Genomic DNA, 14,757 nt, shown 5'->3' with positions numbered 1-14,757 from the left:
GCAAAATCCCACTTAGCCTTTCAACACAGAAAAGGCAAGGCGCTGCAGGGAACAGCGATATGCGGCTAAACCCAACCTGCATCCGCCTGGCACAGGTGTGCTCTAAGACGCTCAATCCCATTTGTGATGCCCACTCTTGTTTTCCTATTGCTGGGGCTTCCTGTGAATAGCAATGAGTATCACAAAGAACTAGGACCCTCTGGCAACACGGAAGCCCTCAGCCCTGTGCTTACAGCCTCCTATAAGGCCTCTTTGGTTTTAGAACGTCAGTCAAAGTCAATATGTGTCAAGTCTGCCTGCACGGGCTAACCTGCTATAGACTGTACATGTGTAAAGCTTAGCAGGGAGATTTAAAATGTAGTAGAGGAAGTAAGAGAGAAAGATCTTCTAAGAGAAAAAAAAAACATATATGATGTTACATTCACAGGTTTGGTGTTGGTAAGATTTTTAAAAGTTTTATGGTCACCAAAGCTACATGTATTTGATTAAAAATGCAGTGAAAACAGTAATATTGTGAAATATTATTACAACTTAAAATAGAAATAGTTTTATATTTGAATATATTTATTTTTAAAAAGTAATTTATTCCTGTGATAGCAAAGCTGAATTTTCGTGATCACGTGATCCTTCAGAAATCATCCTAATATGCTGATTTGATACTCAAGAAACATTTCTTATTATTATCAATGTTGAAAACGTATACGCTGGTTAATGTATAATAACCAGCAGCTTATACTGGCCAAGAACCGCCCACTTAGAAGACTGATTGACATCTATAACAACATAATAAATCTGCACAGAAAAAATATTTTAAAAACGTTTTTATAGAATACAGAAATGTTATACAAAAAGTCAATAAAACAGCAGAAAGTAAATAGAAAATGAGTACAGACTAACAAAATTAAGAATATGAGTACAGACTAAAAGACAGAATTTATGTTCATGAATATCTAGTCTACTTGCTACTTAAAGTATAAAAAAAAAAAACTCTCAATATCTAATCTAAATATCATAACCTAGAAATTTTTTTTTTCCCTTGAAGATTTGTAATTTTTCCAACACAACTTGGAGTCCGAGCGGACTGATAACATATATACAAATAAATAAATGTGTGCTTGTACTCTTGGAAGTTGTGTATAGCCAATCGGATTAGAGTTTACTAGACTAAGAAAGGAATGTGGGCATCTGTAGGTGTGCCATCAGAGACTAGTTATGTCTTTCAACACGGTCAACTGTTATCCAATGTGATCTAATCAATGAAAATGCACATAACAATCAGGTGTAAAGGGTCTGACATTCTTTATTTCACAATGAAAATGGAAAAAGAGCAAATGTATTCAGATCTGGTATGAAAGTCCTTTGCAAAAGCAAGCAAGCATGAACAAGGCATGCTGTTAAAGACGCCGCTACTGCCTACCTGTGGACGCCTCTCATCTGCTCTCTAGCCGAAAAATAAACTGCTGCGGATCATCCACACTGTTCTACAGTCTATCAGGCGCTTCATTAGCCATGCAATGAATAAAAGATCAGCGGCAAGAAGGAGGGATATAAAAAAAATGAGAAAGAGGATGGGAGAGCACTAGGAAAAAGAGAAAATGAAAACAAAGGAAATCTAAAACGGCAGCGGACGAAATTACCTCCAAAATGTCCATGATTGAAACCCAAAGCTCCCTCCCCCGTATTATCCGCCGTCTATAGCGGCGAATAATCTAGATTGGAATGTCACCGTCATTGTTATTCCATTACTTTTGGCTCAATCAATAGTTTTCTATTGAGTTAGGAAAAATAGCTGGGATGTGCTTGTGTTTCATTAACTTTCATCATCGACAGTGGCTAAAAATGGCCTTGCTGACTCAAAAAAAGACTGTCCATTTACAATTTTCGTAGTCATAAAGCGACAGAAGTTTTTTTTTATGTCTTCTAAAGAGGCAAGGAGGCAAAAGGCTTTATCGTGTGCTGAAAGGAGAGAGTGATAAATATTTTATCATGGTCTATGACCACTACAAGACCTCTCCAGATGTCAGGACAAGGGCATTATGACAGATAAGAGTTGCATCATGTAAAACCAGCCTCTCACACTATCAGTAAAGTGTGTCTTTCTAACTAACAGTGACAGAATAAAAAATAAAATAAAATAAAATAAAATAAAAATCTTGTAGCATGTGACCTTGAGATCTCTGGCTGTCAATCTTACAACTGAGTGCATTCAGCTAAATTTAGGGAGCGATTCCCCATCAAACACACAAACAGAAGTGTTCTCAGTTTGGGGTCTGACAAAGCGCTGTGTAACTTATTTGTAGAAGCAGCAGGAGGGGGAGTGGCATGCACATATTTTTGCACCACACTGTTTCGACGCAACAGTTGCCATCATTTTGCCTCAACTTCCTACTGTTATTTAGTGTCATATATATAGCCAGCAGCTAGAACAGTCTTGTGAATGTACTGAAAAAACCTGCCTTTGTTAAATACAATAAAAACAGAACATTTAAATCACATCATGGGCTACATCTCAAGCACTAAATGTACAAATGTTATTCATAGGTGGTTAGTAGTAGTAGTATAAATAAATTTGTATTATTATAGTTATAGCATATGTATTATTATAGCATACTGTATATACATGCATAAATGCATTATTATTATTATTATTGTAAATAACATTATTACTATTATAATTGTTATTGTTGTTGTTCATTTCAGATAATACAACTATTAAAATTACCCACAACTGTAAATAAGATGCACATGTATGTATGTATGTGGTTCTGCATGCCAAATACAAACACAGGTCCACTGGTGTCACTTAATATGCGGATCCATCCACCAGATCTTCTACTTCGTAAACATGTCCACCACTGGACAAATTCTATCAACCCCACAAAACCAAAATGTCCCATTTCAATGTTACGGAAAGAATCTCCGATCGATAGCACACAGCCTCATTTCAATGACACGCCGGGATTATTTATGACTGAAGGCAGCCACCCAATACAACACGTAAAATGGAAAACGCAAGCAAAGCCGTTATTGGGAAAGTATCCTGATTAACGTAGCACAGCGAGACCTTGACTATGTCACACGTTCATATCTGCATCCACACTGTGAGGGTCTTTGAGGTCGGCCTGCTTTATATTGATCTTTCTGCCATTATGGTTATCATAAAGAGGGCCTCCAGACACATTATGAACATCAGGGGTCACACAAATGGATGCTTCACATTACTGTACTCGGGACAGTAGCGGGTCAGTCCATGCCAGCACGCCCTGAGATCAGTCACGTGCTCCTTCAAAATCCATAATTGGAAAATTAGCAAGTACTTTGCATTCTTTCGGCTGTTTTAACGGGTTGTTAAAAGGTTGTCGTGTCTAAAATATTATTGAAAATAATAATGTGCATGACATGCTCATTCATGCGTGTGCTCTTGTCACCAATATCATAGCGTAATGATAAACAAAAAGCTTTTTGAACTCTCAAGGTCAAAGAAAAAGTCACAAAAGGGCTTTTAATAATAATAACAATAATACACACTACAATTACATAGTTTTCTAGGCTAAGAATGTCAAACAACCATTTCTGAAAACACTGTTTTCTTTTGATCCAACACCTAAGGCTCTCAAAATTGTCAAATTCCACCTGCGCTTCTGTAAATAAATAGGCATCAAATAAAAGAGGGACTTTGCTTAGACTTCACAAGGTCCATAAATGTTTGTTTTTTTGTCTTTGAAAAGGCCTTTTAAGCCAATAAGTCTGTCTTACAAATAGTTTTTAAACACAAGTAGTTTTGTTATGCATGAGGTCAGTTTGATTTTCTTGCAAAGAAGACAGAGCTAACCATTACTAAACCTAAAGCCAATGAAGAGAGGAGGCAGCGCTGATGTTATTGGATTTTATACGCTTTTTCTAAGTAGTTTAGCTTCTAGTTGTTAAACCATGTAAAATGTGCTTCAGGTAATTAGGATCAAATAAATAGGATAGCTGATTTTGAAATCAATAGATGTTTTTCTTTAACCCTCCCTCACCCTTTTCTAAATATCCACTAATGTTTAGTTGAGAATGACTCTACATCCTGTACGTTTTGCGTCTTAGAGAGAGTCCAATGCTGTATGTGCCACAAATAAATAAACAGAAAATTATAAATAAAACAAAGAAATGTAATAAATGAAATGAATCTCTTTACATGTAAAATATTAAGCCTTCGATAAATAAATGTCATTTTCTGTGAAATTGAAGATATTTGGGCATATTAAGGGATTTAACCCTTTTATAAATAAACTAAACACAAAATTGTTGAAAGTAATCTATCATTTCCTTTGAAATTGGAGATATTAACCCTTTAATGAATAAATACATAAATAAAAAATAGAAATAATGAAATTAATCTATAATTGCTCTTCAAACTGAAGACATTACTAACCTTGTGTATATATAAATACTGTAATTTTCTGTTAAATGTATGATATTTAGGGATATTAAGGGATTTAACCCTTTTATAAATAAACTAAACACAAAACTGTTGAAAGTAATCTATATAATTAAATAAATCTATAATTTTCCTTAATTCAAACTGAAGACTTTACTAACCCTTTTCATAAATAAATAAACTTAATTTGTTCCTCTGAATAAAAACTGAACATACTATTAACTGATTGATAGATAGACAGACAGACAGACAGACAGATAGAATTTAAAAAATAATAATAATAAAATAAAATAAAGTGTCTGAGACCCAAACAGAACTAATGACATTTTTAAAAAAAATAATATTTTTTTATCTCAAAGTGTAAATATAATATTTTTTAATCTATAATCAGTTCTCGTAGAACAAAAATCTTTTTTAATATTGAGCCTGATTTCTCAAGATTCAGTTTCTGAGACCCTGATGTATATCACATCTGTTTGGAAAGGATTCACACTTGCCTGCTGACGTTCATGTGACGTCTACAAAACCAATTAATATTCCATGCATTTCAGAAAGCCCACGTCAAGCATTTCTATAGTGTCCCGATATCTCCATGACCTTTACCACTGAGGGTATTACAACCAGGGTATGAGACCAAAAATTAGCTGGCCCTGCACATAACCACATCTGCCAGCACAAAAGACGCCTTAGGAGTCACAGATCGCGAAGCATTACCAAACCGAATATTGACGATCCACAAAACGCTTAGTCGACATTTTTCCTAGTTAAAAGGCAACAAACTCTCCCTTCCTGGTTCCTGCTCAAGAAAGAAAGTTTGATCGTCACATAAGGAGTGTAATTATGGATCCATTTGTGCCCTGAAGCTATTGTTTGATTACCTGAAAGCAGCAATCAAGCAGGCAGGGGACCGAAGTAAAATGAAAAAAAAAATCCTTCTCACGCACAACGACGAACACAACACATCAGTATATAGTAGACGCCGTTTGAATTTCCATTAAAATGTTCCTCAATGAGCGACCTATTTTTTCATGCCTTTTCCATCTATCAGCAGGTACGTGACATGGCCTTTATAGGTGCAGATTTGCAATGGCCACTTTACTTTGAAAACGCTTTTTGAAAGCTCCGGTGTAATTGAGCTTCGGAGATCTTTCCAAAGTAGCGCCATTTAGATTTCAGGGAGTCATTTTCAACTAGGCCTATCTGAAACTGTTGCTAATCCACTCTTTTTAATCACACATGAAATTAGGCTCTCAGACAATGGTCTGCAGACACAGAGACCCCTGGGACAGCTGAATGGAGACTAAATGGTGAATCAACAATAGTAAGTGAGGGCTAGTCATCCTCTTGCACAACATTGGACTCTATGTGCCACAAATAAACAAAAAAAAAATCTACATTAAACAAATAAAAACAGATAAATAAAAAAAAATAATGTCTATAATTTTCCTTGAAATTGAAGATATTATTAACCCTTTTATAAATAAAATTGTTTAAATAATATATTCAATTAATATATAATATATAATTTTCCTTTAACTCATGTAAATGTAATAATATTTAAGATACTTTAAATAAAATAATATTCTTATTTTATAATCAGTTCCCATATTAAAGAGACAGTCTTTGTCTGGTTCCTCAATACCAAGTTGTTTTCTCAATCTAGTCGGCAATAAAATTCCACAAGTCCACGATTACTAACAAAGTACACAGGATTATTAATAAATCTCTGATAAAGTTCAGCTTTTGAGGTGTCAAAAATTAGCAATAGTAAAGAAATCAATATTATTTAAAATATTCCTACTCTTTCTAGAAGTCAGAAAAATCAGAAATGCAATGGCAAAATAGCAATGTAGATGCTTTCATATTGAATTCATTAAGCATTTTTTGTTGTAGCATAAAGCGTTAAATAAGAGGGATCTGGTATGTTGTTAATTCTGGCCATGCATTATGACATTCCATTAGCAAAATAAAAGAATAGTGCTGCTAATACAGAAATACCATTATTGAGAGTACAAAAAAAAGACAACTAGCGTAATGGATAGACTTGATGAAAACAAATGAGCAACACTAAGATTACTCTGATGCAAAACAAACAGAAGACTGCAACAAAGCTGGGGGAAAACGACCATACACTGTAAAAATCTGCAAGCATGAAAAACTCTACTTTGGGTTGTTCTCACTCAAAAATGTGCAAAACTGCAATAATGGATTGACCTCAACCACTTGTGATGCCATCAAATACTATTTAACATAAGTCATATTATGTAGTGGCCTGAAAATTCTTTGACACATTTACAATCGCATGGTGGAGATTCTATTGCAAACGCTGTTAGTTGTTTTCTCAGGACCAATTTTTTTTTTTTACTTTATGTATGAAATCAGTTTCCCTCAAGTAGACACAAGTGTCATAGAATCTAAACTGTTGTTTTAACTTAACACATTTCACAAACAGATGTGTTAGCTTTCATGGAAAGTGTGCTTATTTTATCTTTCTTTAACTAAATACAAATTGATTTAACAAACATACATGAATATCATTACATTACATATATAATATGACTAAGGTATCCAAATACTTTTGGGGGCCACTGTAAATATAAAAAGTAGTAATATTCTAAACAATAGACACTTAATAATACATATCCATTTAGACACTGCTAAATGAAAAAGTCTCTGTAATAAAGCTATGATAGCACAACAAAACCAAATTAACTTATGTTTAAGCTGTAGTCCCAGTTTGTAGGAAACCTTTATTGTTTGCGTACTGCATAATTAAATCGTTTCCGTCCTCAAATTCTCAGCATTTAAAAAATCATAGTTGCAATACTACATATATACACTGTTCAATAAGTAGAAGAGACAGCTGTCACACTTTTTACTCTAATGAATATTTCTTAGAAAGTCAGTCAATTTCTGTATTAGACAAACACTTCAAAGATTGACTACCAAATAGCTATTGAACGTAAAGAATTAATTCTTCTATTTAGCAAGGATCAACATTGAAAGTAAAGACATTTATGTCGTTACAGTATTTTGAACTTTCTATTCAAAGATTCCTGAAAAAATGTATCACAAGAAATAATGAGAATTTTTTGAGCAAATCAGCATATTAGAATTGATTTCTGAAGGATCATGTGACACTGAAGGCTGGAGTAATGATGCTGAAAATTCAGCTTCGCATTTATGTAAAAATGTTTCTGTTGAAACCTAGTTATTTGGATGTACCGCTGACCAGATGACAACTTCCCCATGTGACCACTTGCCCTGGTCTCCTCTAAATGGCCTCCAAGGTTTCAGGTGGCCTCACTTTAGTTCTAATAGTAACACTGAAGCTAGTTGGCCTGAAGGAGGAAAATCGCAATCATTTGTAAATTGGTCAAGGTCGTGCGAATACAATAGAAGTGGGTTGATGACTCGTCGGGGAATGCCGACTAAAAATGTAGGCCTCTTTTTCAGGAAAACTTTCAATCCTGCTCCTGAAGTACCCCACATCACAATGTGGATGTCCACCTTTTGATTTATATCATGAACTCATTAGTAGAGGCTCCAAGACCAGAATTGGGTGTCAAATAAGAAAAACACCCAAAGTGGGCAGCACAGGAATGGGGATGTGCCAAAAAACAGCCGAGTTACAGGAGCTGTCCAGCATGAGAAGGTGCTGAAATCTCTACAGCTACTGCACAAAATTAAATCTTTGAAGCAAACAACTAGTCAAAAGCAACTTGGACTTGCACACTTAGAGAGAAGCTCCCTGATCAGTGCACTCTGGCTTTCCAGTTTAGACGCTGGAAAAGGTTACCACTATCCCCTCTAGTGGCCTTACAAAGTGACTGGAGACAGGGCTGTAAAAATGTCTCCCTGTTGATCTCATACATCAGTTTGCATACACTATTATGCAATTTCCTTGATAAAATGCGATGGAAAAAAGTGAATCCATCACAAAGCGCTATAGAGTCGTCATGGCATCCTTTTGTAGACAATTCCCAGCAAAGAATCGATCATGAATCAGGTTATTGTTCATCAAAACGCACTCTTGTCCTCATTGCTGCGCCAGCATTGACATTATTCAACGAGAACAAGATCTGTCTTGCTTTTTGCACATTTGTAGCTTTAAATTATTGACATTATGTAATGAAAACAGATCCAGACTGATGGCATGTTCAGGAGAACCAGTGTTGAACCATGATGGCCCATATGAGGAAAACTTTGAGAGAGGGAGAGAATTTATGTCTTAATATGCCAAAACTAATAGCTTTTGCAATTCAAAATGTCATTATTTGGCATCCAAAGCTGGTTGAAGACAACAACGTTAATGTTTTCTTTGCTCCAGGTGTTATTATTTAGTTGCTCGGATCAGCTGAGGGCCATTACGCAGCTCTTCTATTTATCCCAAAACCATCAGAGTTCATCAAAAACACCATCATATAGCTATTACAGCATTAATGTTTCTACCTCCTATTACTTATCCAACTTTAACCTTCTAATAGAAGCCAAACACTGGAACATCAGCTTTAAAATGATTGCATAAATGAGATCTGACTTTAAATTCTCCATGCACTTATTAATACACGCTGGTATGTGACTTCAAACTCATGTAAAGCCTTTTATTCCTCCCTCTCTCTCACGCTCTCTTTAATAGCACAATACACCTTTGACGAAGCTCACGAATGTGACAAAATTCCTTTTGGGATTCCTGTCTTGAATACAAAGCAGCTTCTATAAAGACTCCTCTCTGTGAAGTAAAAAAAACCAGATGCATTAAGCTTAGACGTTGCAATTAATTGTCCCCAATCAGGTGTCATTTATTTGGAATTTTTTAACATTGATTGTGTACTTATATGGAGTAACACAAATCTGTTTCCTTTTTATTCTTGATTTAATATGGATATTCAATTGCTATTTCCAACTGTATAATTAACATTTTATATTAATTTAAGATCGTTTTTAGCTACTGCCCATCATTAAAACCCTTCTAATCATCCCACACACCAACACAAATCCTGGAGTGAGTGGGAGGCTGAGAGTTGATCTCAATGCACACATGGACTCAACATGTGATGGACACTTGTGCGCTTGACTTACATGGAGGAGATGTTCTCAAACAGGTCCGGGAGGCTGTTAGTGGTATTCCCATCGCTCACGGTGTCCTGTAGTGCCAGGAGGGGAAAGAAATTCCCTTGGTAAGACTCATTGCAAAAGATGTTCGTGGTAGAACAACGGCAGGTCGGTGGGCAGTCCAGCATGGAGCTCATATAATCCTGGAAGATGCTGAGGAGAAATAGGATCCTCCACCAGCAAACGGGGGGTGGGATGGAGAATAAATCCATGTTTCCAGGTGCTTCCCTCAATATTTTAGCTCCTCACTAATGTTCAACGGCTACAGAATCGAAAGCGCTCCGGGTATGAGAGTGAAGGTATGTCAGATCAAAGAGATCGTAATAATGTCCCCAAGAAAAGAGGGGGGGGGGAAATCTCCGTCAATGTAGAAAGGGCTCAAAAATCAACGGTCCCAGGCTGTCCTCCTCTCCGGGCTGCATGGCACAAGCTTCCCCGTCTCCTCGGTGCTGTTTGTCGCGTAGTTCCAGGTTGTTGGATCTCAGGCTTGAAGACTAAAGCGTCAGAGCGCAGTCTAGAGGGGGAGAGAGAGAGAGCGAGAGAGAGAGAGAGAGAGAGAGAGAGAGCGAGGTCCATGCTTCGAGCATCAAGTCCCACCTACTGGGCAGATTAAAAACTGACGCACCTGCAGAACGGCAAAAGCGATCAAATCTGCACCGGAAAATAACGCACTCTGCAACAGGCAAAACACTGCTGCCAAACACTACTGTACAAAGCAGTAAGAAACATGTGTAACCATTACATTAAAAAACACGTATGTCCGAGATGATAAAAAGGGTCCATTTTCGGGGGGGAAATGTATGTTGGTTGAATGCGTTTTTGAAAAAAAAAAACATACAATTTTCTACAAAATAAAGATAGATGGGCTACCTACTGACTAACTCCTGATTATAAGTGTACACAACATCATCATTTACGGTATGTTTTTAAATAACTATTTTTACTGGTATTATGTATTTTCTCTAATAATAATAATAACAATAATAACGCTCCTTAATAATGTTAACTCAAATTATTATATTAGATATTGCACAACAGATGATTATTTGCACTGAAAGTATTAAACTCTCGTCATATATTTTCTTACATGAAAGAACTAAATCTATATCTATCTATGCATGCATTCATTACTTTGTATGTCTTACAAAAAGAACGCTACCAAAAGAATACAAAAATCCATCCAGATTTATCCCCAGTCTCCAATACATTCAAACACGAACAACTGATCTGTTAAGCTTTATGTTTGCTAACAAAACTTATTATGAAGCATTACAAAAACAAAACAAAAAATATATTATAAAATAGTTGTATCTGATATCTGGGCAACAAACTTTTCAAACTAAATGGGAAAAACAGCCCTTTGGGGTCACAAACATGAACTCTTGTTCTTCTGCTGTGGAATCATGTTTTTACTCAACTGTAAGCTGATCTCTGATGCTGCTGCTCTTTGAACTCTGAGTGGTTCAGAGTCAAAGTGTCCTGCCCCACCAAGCCCTCACACAATTAATGTGTAACCACTTAGCCATCTGCACATTTGACACTAAATCACCAGTGCTGTGGGCTGATGTCTTCATATACTGTAGCAGCAAGTTCTGCTATTGCTTAAGCAAAAGACTATTTAGAGTCTGAAAACACGGTCAATGAGTGCATCAGTTCCCTTTAGGCCACACAGAGTATGTCAACCTTGTGTCTACACACCTGCTATCCACACCTGGGCATTTCTAAATCATGGTGTATCTGAAGATCTACCCAACAAGGAAAAACCAACACGAGACTGCTAGATAGACCTCACAAACTTCTTGTTGACATCTGTGGTTCTTGTGCTAAGGTATATTGGACTTTATTTGTCCTGAGAGTATCTGTGATTAACTGCGTCTGTTCCGTCTGCAGATAAAGGATGAAAGAATTTATGTGACATTGCTTGGAGATAAAAAAAAAAAAAAAAGTAAACAGTATGCAGTTGTTCACCTCGACTGATAGTAAACTCATACCTTACGACTGCATGTGCGAGTCCATAACAATTTATGGAGTGGGAAAGCGGTTTATAGATACTGCAAGCCCATAGATGTAGGTCAACATGTAATGATATTTGTGAGGAATAATGAACAAACAAACAGGCTGATCTGGACCAGTTTATTATATTGTAATGGAAATTTTAATGATGTTGCTACAAGTATTACAGGAATTTTGGTGAATATATATAAATATTAATGTATATATGTGTGTGTGTGTGTGTGTGTGTGTGTGTGTGTGTGTGTGTGTGTGTGTGTGTGTTTGAGCTATTTCTGATAACACCACAGGTTATACAATGGAAGGTCACATGATAAAAAAAAATACTAAAATAGTCTTCAAATTATTTTTAATTAATTAATTAAACATGAGTTTAAACATAAATTAAGTAAATTTTTACACAAAACAAGAAAATGACACTTTTACAGTAAAAGTATATAAGAATGAAAGCTCGAACAGCTGATAAAAACATCACAATAATCCACACAACTCCAGTCCATCAACTGACCGCTTATGAAGCAAAAGCTGTGAGTTTGTAAAAAAACAAATCCATCAAGACATTTTTAACTTCAAGAGCAGTCCTCCATCCATAATATTGCTTTATCATGTGAAAAAGTTGTCATCTCTGATTTCACACAGATGAAGAATCATTTACAAGCAAAAACAGTCCAAAACAGTCCTAATCAACTACTGTATGTTGGTGGATTTTGGAGGAAGCATTATTATGGGTTATGGACTCATATTGTGTCCAGAAGCAATGGTTTAAAAGTTAAACATTTTAATGACGGATTTGTTACTTACAAACATGCAGCTTTTCGCTTCTCAAGTCCTGTGGATTACTTGTGGTTTATTGTGATGTTTTTATCAGCTGTTTGGACTCGCATTCTGACGGCACCCATTCACTGCAGATGATCCATGGCTGAGCAAATGATGTAATGCTAAATTTCTCCTAATCTGTTCTGATAAAGAAACAAACTCATCTACACCTTGGATGGATTGAGGGTGAGAACATTTTCAGCAAATGTTCATTTTTAGGTGAACTATGCCTTTAAATTAACTGTAGAAATTCTATAATCATTTAGTTCAAATATATATTTTTTAAATACTAGTGCATTCTTTTATTTATGAAATTAGTAGCACAAACACAGACATCCTGTTTGTTTTAGTGTGGAATGTGTTTTATCTGTTGAGAGCACCATGTTGTGCAACACCAGAAAGAAAAGAACCGCATCGTTCCCGTCGCAATCTCATTTCTTCAGCTCTCACTTCCTTTTTTCTGTGACATATTATATTTCTAGGTCTCCATAATAAACATGACAATGGAACAAATTTCTCATTAAAATTCTCGTATAATGAGTAATTATGACTGGCACCAGTATCCATTGTTTTAGAGTGTCGTAATCCAAAAAAATGAAAACAAAACAAAAACTTTCACTAGACAGGAAATGTTCACACTGCAGAGAACAGAGGAGGGAATGTATAACAGCGAAAAGGATTTTCTTTTTCAACAAATTGTATTGATTTTATTTTAAGCATTGTTAATCGCTTAATTAAAATGTTGAATATGCCATTAGCAATAGTATTGACAGGATTTAATATAGAAGTACTGAACTGGCATAGAGACAAAGATTACATTTCAATTACATATTTTAATTTCAAACTTGATTCAGTAACACCCTAATATTTCAGGGCAAGGGTCTTCAGCAAGGCCTGGTATTTACTGTTATCTCAAACTTTTGTGAAAAATTCTTTTTTAAATACAATATTCCTTATGCAAATATTAAAGGAACAGTTCACCCAAAAAGGAAGTTTCGCTGAAAATGTATTCATCTTAAGGACATCAAAGATGTAGATGAGTTTGTTTCCTCATCGGAATAGTTTTGAGTCCTCCATCCATAATATTGCTTTCTCCAGAGGAAAAGCCATCTCATCTGAATCAGGAGAGAAATATGCACAGATTAAGCACCATACACAAGTGAAAACAGTCCAAAAAGTTCTAAACAAATATGTTGATGCGTTTTGACATGGCAGATACATCTGACACATCTGACTTTCCTTCATACTACCCATATTCATACTATATAGAACCTTTTTACCAGTTGTGAAGTAAGTTCAAATTGAAATGTAGTGCCTACTCAGACAGTACACAATTTCAGATGCACCGATGGACAATGTTAAAACACCTTAATGATGTGCTTGTGAGAAGCAGATTTACATTCATTGATTTACTTGAGTCGTGTGAATTATCGTGATGTTTTTATCAGCTGTTTGAACCCTCATTCTGACGGCACCCATTCACTGCAGAAGACCCATTGAGCAAGTGATGTAATGCTAAATTTCTCCAAATCTGTCCTGATGAGGAAACAAACTCATCTAGATCTTGGACGGCCTGAGGAGGAGTAAATTTGTTTATTTTTTTAACGAAAATTTAAATATTAATTTATATAAAATTAAATGTTTTGTTGTCTCTCCCACAGTATAATTAACATAATAATAATAATTAAAATACACAAAAATTACCTGCAAATCCATTCAAATATGTATTTATCATAAATGTTAATATAACACCATATGCTTGTTATTATAGGACAGAATTAGCAGCAACACTCTGTTTGATCCAATATGTAACAGAGGTTCTCTATCCACCAAGGGATCCTTGGCCTGAAGTAGTGTTTCGGTGTGTACGTTTTACATAAATATAGTTTAATACAGAAAAATAATGCTATTAAAAATGAAAATGATGCAACATGACCCATTTTAATGCAGAAGGCCACTAAGACAAATGGAGACATAATACTATGAAGTAGTTACAAATAACCACAGCTAAATGCAGGCACATCAAGCCTCATTTTGTTTTCTCCACAATCACCATTGTGGTCACACGATAAATATTTGGTCCTGAATCACTTAAGCTTCATCCTACACCAGCTTTCCTCAATTTGGCCGCATTCTGGTAGATGAGCAAACATGTTAAAAGCCCTGGTTAAAACAGCACACAGTAGCACACATACTAGATGCAAGTTATCTCACAGAAGAACTTCCCCTTCAGAAACAAACTATATCTAATTTACAGAGAAACATGAAAAAAAATCCTTCTTTTCAGATTGGAACCTACAGAACCAGTTATTTCTAAACATGAGGTTAGTGTAAAACATACAAGTATTCAAAGAGAAAAAGCCAAATTGGGTTACCAAAGCAGTTTGTTCAGATTT

At 35.6% G+C, this 14,757-nt stretch overlaps 1 protein-coding gene across 1 annotated transcript in view; it reads right to left on the bottom strand.

Annotated features, from left to right (window-relative positions):
* LOC107701581 (NT-3 growth factor receptor-like) overlaps positions 1-9,818 on the bottom strand; it is a 194,979-nt gene extending 185,161 nt beyond the window's left edge. The window contains exon 1 of the mRNA XM_016503633.1: positions 9,503-9,818. Within this exon, the coding sequence (XP_016359119.1) occupies positions 9,503-9,747 (245 nt within the window). The 5' untranslated portion in view covers positions 9,748-9,818. The remainder of the gene's footprint in view (positions 1-9,502) is intronic.
* Positions 9,819-14,757: the final 4,939 nt, after the last annotated feature.

Source organism: Sinocyclocheilus anshuiensis, unplaced genomic scaffold (assembly GCF_001515605.1).
Source record: "Sinocyclocheilus anshuiensis isolate Anshui unplaced genomic scaffold, SAMN03320099.WGS_v1.1 scaffold729, whole genome shotgun sequence".
Classification (NCBI taxonomy): domain Eukaryota; kingdom Metazoa; phylum Chordata; class Actinopteri; order Cypriniformes; family Cyprinidae; genus Sinocyclocheilus; species Sinocyclocheilus anshuiensis.
The sequence above is the reverse complement of the archived record's forward strand: the minus strand, read 5'-3'. Positions and strand labels throughout refer to the sequence as shown.